At 38.2% G+C, this 9,247-nt stretch overlaps 1 protein-coding gene across 1 annotated transcript; it reads right to left on the bottom strand.

Moving 5' to 3' along the window:
• Positions 1 to 620: 620 nt before the first annotated feature.
• LOTGIDRAFT_168057 (hypothetical protein) lies at positions 621 to 8,904 on the bottom strand (the record flags this gene model as incomplete). Its single annotated transcript, XM_009065939.1, has 3 exons — positions 621 to 731; positions 1,907 to 1,930; positions 8,635 to 8,904. The coding sequence occupies 3 exons, from the start codon at positions 8,902 to 8,904 to the stop codon at positions 621 to 623; spliced, it is 405 nt and encodes a 134-aa protein (XP_009064187.1).
• Positions 8,905 to 9,247: the final 343 nt, after the last annotated feature.

Raw genomic sequence — 9,247 nt, 5'->3', positions numbered from 1 at the left:
TATAAATGTATTCAAATACTGTGGAATTTGGTCATAAATTCGTCTGGTCATGGAACGAATGATGGAGGAAACACACTAACTGTGTTCCACTAAGAAAAAAGTCAGCTTTAAGCTGTAAATTTTGTTCGACTTTGTGATCGAGACTAAAGTTTGCTTGTTGCAAATCTTTAATGCTGTAAACCTCACGAAAACAAATTTTTGTGAGTTTAAATGAATAAGTAAGGTTTTAGGATTGGTATGAAAATTCCACGCGACTGGTCCAATTTACCCATCACAGAGGATAAATTGGACCTGGGTATCGGCTAATTCGGACTGTAGCATATATTTTATAATGTTGCAAAATCAGAGAAAAATATCATTTATTTTAAGTTAGACAAAATTGCTTAACAAGTAACATCAAATTATGAAAATATTTTGCTTTAAAGGCCACTGTCAGAGGCGTAAAGTCGGTAAGAATGAGGCCCGTGGGAACAAAAGCCATTTACAGAAACAAACAAAATTGGATATAAATAACGCCCATTTGTGTAGTTCATACTTATCCAATTGGGTTACATCAGTCACAAACAAAACCAGGGCCAATGCACAAAGTAGAACCCCATTTTTACAAATATCGCACTGGATCATTTCATCTTGTCGGCTTTCGGCGCAATAAAAGCAAAACCAATCATCATTAACACTTGAGACTGACACTTGACTTCGAGATCCTCTTTTTGATACTTTTTGTATCTTAACTGGAATTGGAGAAATATCGATTGGTCTAACTCGATCATTACATTTTACTGTGCCTTTAGAAACACCCCCAGCATCATTATTAGTTTGAACAGAAGAATTATCAATTATACAATTATAATGCCCAATGTCGCTTCCTACAATAGTGTACCTCACTTTCACTAGCAGAGAGTATTCTAAATCACCATTGAAGCTAATGCATGTATTTTGATCATTCAACACATGTATTGGTCTCTCTATCACGGATGAAGCAGCTAAAAGTTCCAATTCACTAGCCATAGTTTGTGGTTGGGCCATTGATGTATTTCTTCCTTCCATTGTCCATTTGTACTTTACATAGCTTGGCATGTCAGCATTCAAGGCGTCTTCATTTGTAAATTAAGATACATTTTCTGGACTACCTGGTGACGTATATGATCGGCCTGAACCTGTTCGTGAAGAAGTAGAAGTGAATCATTCAATAAACCATTGGTGTTTCTTGTGCCATTCTGTAAAAGTGCTTCGTTGCCAAAGCAAGGCTACTAAACAGCCATCTGCCATCAGATGCTGCTCTAATAACCAATTGGGTTTCCTTAAAGATAGGCGGAACAATTTCTTCTGCAACCGAAACTGCATGGTTTGCCTGGATGAGTACACCATCAACCAATTGGTTGTTTCAAGTTGATGGACAAAATTCTTGTACTTCAAACACTCCTCGTGAGCAAGGACAAATACCACATTTAGCAAAACCCTTCACTTCAGTTGATATTGTAGATGCTTTGATGTAAGCTGTGGAAAACAGTTTCTAAACCTCGAATTGAGTCACACCCCTTCAAGGATTGTCTCGCATCCAACTATCAATTGTTTGGTTATAATAAGTTTGTAACTAACATCCAAGGGTTGTAATCTATGAGTTGTGTGGGGTGGTAGAGACAGCATTCCATTACGTCGGGCATAGTTAATGGCTTCTAGGTTTTGGTGTGAGAGTAATGACCATCCATTATTATCAGAACAGGACTTTCCATTGTCGACTTTACTGTGTCACCAAAATGTTTTATCCACATTTTCCCCTATCATTCACCGTTTTTTTTATTGTTAATGAATATAATTTTGATGAATATAGATGTGGAACTGTTCGTTATATCTAGAAACTTGACCTTATCCCTTGAAACTTGACCTTAGCCAACCCTATTCTTACCTGAATATCCGAAGTGGGGTCAATCTACAATTAATTAGATAAACTTAATAATTATAAAGTTTTATTAGGTAATCATAAATAAGAAATTCAATACGATATTTTCTAAACCTCAAACGTGAAAATCAATGCAAATTCAATACAAACATTGTATGGATCTATACCCAAGTAAATTATTTAGAATAATTTTTAACCATTCAATGGTCCAATAAGCGCCGAGGGGTACCTAATCATTTTAATTTCATTATTTGATTTTATTTGAACATATATATCTACGATCACTTTGTTTCATTCTCACGGCTTTAGTGTAGAAGGAAATAGATCTACTTTGTAGTTAATAGTTGTATGTAGCATGATAATCTGGATTAACTCCCCTTAATTGTTTACTTTACAGCGGTTAGTTTATCAAGTTAATCAGGAATGACCAAAATCATACATTAGAATAGATTTCAAGCACACGGAAGCTATCACCTTTAGGTTATACATTACATGTATATGTGGTCTGGTTGTTTTGTAGTCTCGCTCATCCAGGTCGAAACACCAAGCTATGTCATATCCGGTAAGTCTTTTTGGACTAACAGGAACCACGGGCGTCAGACAGGAAGTTTGAATGTCCCATACGCAATGAGCTTAACCTCCGAATCCGTAGATGACATCCATGACAGTGACGGTCTTCCTCTTGACATGTTCAGTGTAGGTGACGGCATCTTGGATGACGTTTTCTAAGAAGACTTTCAATACACCCCTGGTTTCTTCGTAGGTAAGAGGATATTCAACAATCAGTTACTGATGTGACAATTAGTCTTAACTATACACCTTTTCCTTCTACATTCTACCATTTAAGAATTAATCGGATATAAGACATCGTTATTTAAGTTTCAGTTTTCAGTTCCATGTGGATTAAAATGTTTAGACCGGGATAACATGAAGTTAAAGGAATAGATCACATTAAAATGAACATAAATACACAATACCAATATTATATCCATCAGTGGACTAACCTTCTGTAATCCGATAAATCCACAAAATTAAGTAATCAATTATATAACGCTGAATACATCCAGTATGCAATTTTCAAATTGCGAGTCTTGGAAATCCGTTGTAAGTAACTCTCACTCGGGGTTTCCCGCTTCCTTGACTACTACTCTTGAATTGACCTCGACATCGTCAGACATTTTTTGAAGAATGTACGATATATAAATTCACGGAAGATCCAATGTAACGTATCCAGGATCAGACGGTGGAAGTTTGGGAGGTATAAGAACAGATTAAAGGGTAAAAAGCTGAAAAACTGAGATAGTGTCCTCAGGACTAACAAAAAGGTGAAAGTGAATAAAAATTTGTATGAAGGTTCTTATAAATAACTGGTAGAATTGGAAATATTTAAGTTAAGATTTTTTAGAAGATATAGTTTTCCCTGAAAGTTTTGAATTATCTGATTTTTATGTCACTTAATAAGAATTTATGAGCTTGCTAATAGTACTATTTAGTTCATTTGTATATAAGAAACGAAAGGAAAAAGTATATTTTATAAAAGTAAAAGAAATATGGCCCTGTAACGATCTCCTTGTTAGCCTGGAAATGCTGACAGACCATTTTTCCATCAGATAAACAGAGTAGTTGTTTTTGTGAGAAAAACTAACTCTGTGACATGACACTCCTCGCCTGATTTTGACACAAAATCAATATTTGTAAAATTTACATGTTTATGTGAAACAGGGAATAGATACAAGTTCCTTAACTATTCGGAGAGAAGCAAAACCATATCGGTGGTTGGTCGAGTGAAATGATGACATTTACCATCCTTAAAGATTTTTACCTGTGCTTTTCGAACTAACTTGTCTTGACTAGGGAAGATATTTGTTACGATAGCTACGCACCAGTCATTCATTTGGGTGTTCTTATCTTTTAACGGGACAATATCATTTATTTTGAAATTAAATTGTTGATGTAGCCACTTACCTCCAAAATCGGTCCGCCAAAGCTTGGACGTGTTTCCATTGGATTCTGTACTTACCTTTCATGTCAATGTCGGTGAAATCAATGGATTCGAGGGAAGGAGAAGGACATTTTTGAGTTAGTAGAGTGTTGGGAACAGAACAGATGGAAATTGTGGATAGGATGAGACAGGAACAATTGGTCTTGAATTGACTATAGCAGTTACTTCTGCCATGAAGGTTGAAAGGGATTCATGAGTGAGACAGGCTTTGTTGTCTTGGAGTCCAAAACACGTCTCACCATGCCGATCATTCTTTCCCACACTCCTTCCATGTGTGAAGAATGTGGAGGGTTGAATTTCCAGACAATCCCTTTATTGTAAAGGAATTGTTTGGTGTCTTCAACATTTACAGTGTTGACTTTAAGGAGGTCTACAGCCCCAATGAAATTAGTGCCTCTATCAGATCTTAATTCTTTAACTTGACCCCTAAGAGAAATAAAACGTCTAAGAGAATTGATGAATGATGATGAAGTCATCTCTGCTATCAACTCGTTTAGCTAAGGAATGACCACCTCTGATTTTTCTCGCAGTTACTGACCATGGGCCAAAAACGTCGAGACCTACATAGGAAATTGGTGGACTTGGTTGAAAGCGTTCTGGAGGCAAATCGGCCATAATCTGTTGATCTGGTTTGCCACGAAGCCTTTTACATTTAACACATTTATGAATAAGAGAATTGACAAGACGTTTACAACCCGTTATCCAAAGACCTGCTGACCTAACAGCGCCTTCGGTAAGGTGACGACCTTGATGTTTAACCAAATTGTGATAATGCCTAATAAGAAGAATTGCAATATGATGTTTACCTGGGATGATTATAGGATTGCATTCTGGAGTAGAAAGTGTGGACCTGTTGAGTCTACCGCCTACTCGAAGAATGCCACATTTATCCAGAAATGGATTTAGTGAAATAATTGAACTTGAAGAATGAATTTGTTTATTTTCCGTGATACTGTTTATCTCAGTATCATAGTATTCTTTTTGTACAGATGAAAATATGAAATTTTCGGCATCACTGTGAAAATGTGTGGTTTTGTATTTATTGCAAGAATGCCAACCTTTACAGGTGTCTCTACCTGCAAAGTCTCGGGAGATATGTTTCAAGTGAGCAATTGTCTTAACTAGAATAGACCAGGAGGAAAATCGTTCGAATCTGTGTGTTCCTAATGAATGATGATCAACAAGGTTTGTTTTAAAAACAGATACTTTCGGTTTTAACTCTTTGTCATTAGTTTCATCCTTCAATGGAAAATAGTGGTTATTAGAATTATACGTTTCACCAAACAGAAAGCTAGGCCCATTTAGCCACATGCTATCAGACAGATGAGATGACATGTTGCCATGTCTGCTGGATTCTCATCTGTAGGGACATGTGGCCATTGTTGGGGGCGAGAAGATCGTCTGATACGATCTACACGATTACAAACATAAATAAAAAATCTACGAGAGTCATTATATATGTACCCTAAAACTACCTTGCTATCGGAATATAAATATACACAATTAGTGTCAATGTCTAATTGTTCCTGAACTATATCTGCTACTTCCACAGCTAACACGGCAGCACACAATTCTAAACGGGGAATGGTGTGGCCGTGGGCAGGAGCTACCTTAGCCTTACCCAAAATGAAACCTAGTTGAGCCGAACCATCTTGCTTAAAGGATTTGAGATAAGCAACTGCAGCAATTGCGGTTTTGGAGGCGTCATAACAAATGTGAATTTCTTGTTTAGAAATTTCTGGAAAGGGAAAGGTATACATTCGTTTTATGTGCACTTTCTCTAGATTTTGAAGTGAGTTGCGCCAAGTCTCCCAGTGATTTTTCTGGTCCACCGGAAGAGGGTATCCCAGTCCTCTGAATTAGAAATCAGATTTCTGAGTAAGAGTTTGCCTTTAATGGTGCTGCGAATCCAATAGGATCAAACAAACTGTTGACAGTAGAAAGAATTCCACGACGAGTAAAGGGCTTTATGTCAGCAGAAACCTTGAAAGTGAACACATCGTCTATGATGTTCCAACTCATACCGAGACTTCTTTGGATGAGGGCATCATTTCTTAAGGCTAAATCTAAGCCAATGCCTAAATCCTCGGAGGGGAAGGCTTGCATGACTTTGCGACTGTTTGAGGCAATTTTATGAAGTCTTAGATTGCCATGAATTTTCAAGGCTTGTTGCGTCTGTTGCATAAGGTCGATAGCCATGTCTTCATTGGGAAGGGACGTGAGGCCGTCGTCCATAGAAATCTCGGTCTACGAAGGATTTCATGTCTGAACCGTAGACAACTTCGGCACATTTGGCTGTATGACGCACATTCGGTATTCAATAATGTCATTTCTTGAATCGTTGTCTTTGTACCAAAAGAATTTAAGAAAATTGCGATGTGATTCTTTGACGTAGAAACAGTGAAACATTTGTTGAATGTCAGCGGTTATGGCTATAGGGTTTTTTCTGTAGCGCATCAATACACCAAAAAGGTTATTAGTGAGATCCGCACCGGTAGGTAAAACGTCGTTAAGAGAAAGGCCATTTTGTTTTGCAGAAGAATCGAAAACAACTCTAATCTTACCTGGCTTTTTAGGGTGGTAGACACCAAAGATGGGCAAATACCAAGCCTCCTCGCCATGGACGAGTGGTGGTGCTACCTCTGCATGCCCTTTATCGAGAATCCCTTGCATGAAGGTGAAGAAATGATTGCGTTTTTCTTTGTTTTTTGTGAGACTGTTGCAAAGAATTCTAGTGCGACGAAGAGCTTGACCCCTATTGTCGGGTAACCTTGGTCCACTGAAAGGCAGTGGTGATACCCAATTACCGACTGAGCTTTATGAACTCTTTATCTTCTTGAGAATGACCGACTTTGTCATCATCCTTTGTGAGTTGAAATATATTGTTATTTGTTTGAAATTGGAATTTCTCCTTAAAGGAGAAGCTGCTCTCGCAGGGTTGAAACAAAGAGGGTCTACCAGATTTATTGATGTATGTTTTATTAACACTGACATGAGAAGTTGGATGAATGTTTCCAAGACACACATGGCCTATCACAACCCATCCTAAACTTAATTTCTGAGCAAATGGGGAGTTTGGTGGACCTATCCGTTGTTCCAGGACGTGATGAGCATCAACCAAATCTCTGACGATGAGAAGTAGAATTTTGGCATCTTTGTTGATGGGTGGAATTACGACACCATTTAAATGAGGATGATGAAGGCAAACTTCAGGAATAGGGATCTCTTCCCGAGCATTTGGGATATCGTTACATTCGATGATGCTAGGAATAGGTATTTTTGTTTTTCCATCCAAAGACTGAAGTATCAAACCGGAGGCTTTTCTGCCTGAAACGAAGGAACTACCATTACAAGAGGACAAAGAATACTCAATCATTTCTGAGTGAAGATCAAAAATTTCGAATAATTTCGAGTTGCCTAATGTTTTGTTGCTTTAGTCATCAATTATAGCGTAACATGAATGTTTGATAGAAGGCTCATTTGTGTTAGAAATATTCACAAGGATGGTCTTTGCGCATGACCTACCCTTGAATTGGCCGCATATCTTTGTGCATTTGTTGTTCACTATTGTCAGTCATGCTTCATCGTTCTTGGTTTCCTCGCCATGGCTTATGTGTAAATTTTTAAATTGATGCATTGCACTGCAATGAGTCGTGCAGTTGCATAATTCACAACTTATATTTACTTTACAATCCTTTTTTGAGTGGTTTGTTGAAGTACAACACCTTGAACATATTCGTTTTTCCTTAACAAATTTTAGTCTGTCTTCAAATGACTTCTTACGAAAAGACCTACACTGATTGAATGGGTGTTTGGCATTATGAAAATTGCAATAATATTTTGGTGAGAATCTCCATTTGGAGAAGATATAAATGTACTTGGTTCAGAAGAGATTTCGGTCTTTTTCGAAAATACTTTCTCCTTTCTTGGAGGAAAGCTATCGGGTTTTGAAGTTTCGTCGGAAAAGGCCGGATCATTTTTAATTCGTGTCATTTCTGATATAAAGGATAAAAAAAATGAAAAGGAAGATATGGAATATTGTTATTTCTCCTATATTGGGAGGCTCGAGCTGTCCACTTATCCTGGAGAGCGTAAGGCAATTTTGACACTATCGGATTTATACCTGACGATGTGTCATAGTAGGAAAGCAAAGATCTATATCTTGGATTATCCTTTATGGCTTTGATTTCTGATAGAAGATCTACCAAGTCGTACAAACGTGTGAATTCACGGTTTCCTATTCTAGTGAAATTCCTCAATTTGGTGGAGAGATTTTTCTCCACTGTCTCAGGGCACCCGAAGCGTTCTTCTAAGCGCTCCCAGATTTTAGTAAGGCCTAAAGGAGCGGAATGGACATGAGCTGCCCGAATGCTCAGGGCTTCTTTGGACGAATCACTTCGTCAAAAGGTCCAACTCTTCTGAGGGGGTCACCTCCAACTAATTCATAACATTAGTAAAAGAAGATCTCCATAAACCATATTGCTCCGGTACATCATTAAAGTAGATCCTTTTTGAGGATATATATTGAAAGGTCATTAAAAGGATTGGTCGTTGGAGGGGGATTAATACTAGGCATTTCAGCGTCGAAAGAAGGAACAAAGGATTTTACTGTAGGGTTAAACCGTGCTGAATTTGAATGGCTTACCCGGGTTTGGAAAGGTCTGCACCTCAATGGTTGTGGACCATAGTTATGAACGTCATCCGGTTTGGACTTATATAAGGAATGGCTTACCTGTCTAGATCTTTCGTGTAGATATTCTTCTTGGTCCAACACGAATTCCTGAGTTCGTTCAAATTCCCCTTTAGAAGGAACAGAACCAGGAGCTTTAACTTTGGGTTTGAGGTTGATGTCCTGGAGAGCTTCGACCTCCACCTCTATGGCTGCTAACTCTCTTTGCTGCCGTAGCAGGTCTAATTCTGCTGATATAATGGCATTTTGCCTCTTTGTAGAGGCTAGTGATTTCGTCGCCTCCTCCTGAATTTCGGCTTGTCTCCTAATCATCTCTACCTCCTTGGAGGCGAATTCTGCTCTCTTTTTCAAGGCATATGACCTAGCGGTTTTAAAGGCCAAAGTTGTACTGATTGTAGAGTCGACCGAAATGTAGGAGGACGCGCCTTCAGAACCTTTTGAACCTGGAGATCACTATCAAAGTTCACATCCTCATATTGGCTATATCCTTCAACTGTGGCATTGGTTTGATTCTCGGTCATTCTGTGGATTAGGTATTTGTCGACGTATAAACAGGGACGTTGTTAGGACGATGTAAACTGGAAGTTTGATATGGATGATCAAACTGTAGATCCGACAGGAACGTAGTTTAAAAACTGTAGACAGGAACGTAGTT

This window comes from Lottia gigantea (assembly GCF_000327385.1).
Source record: "Lottia gigantea unplaced genomic scaffold LOTGIsca_72, whole genome shotgun sequence".
In the NCBI taxonomy this organism is placed as follows: Eukaryota; Metazoa; Mollusca; class Gastropoda; family Lottiidae; genus Lottia; species Lottia gigantea.
This window is presented reverse-complemented; position numbering and strand designations above follow the sequence as displayed.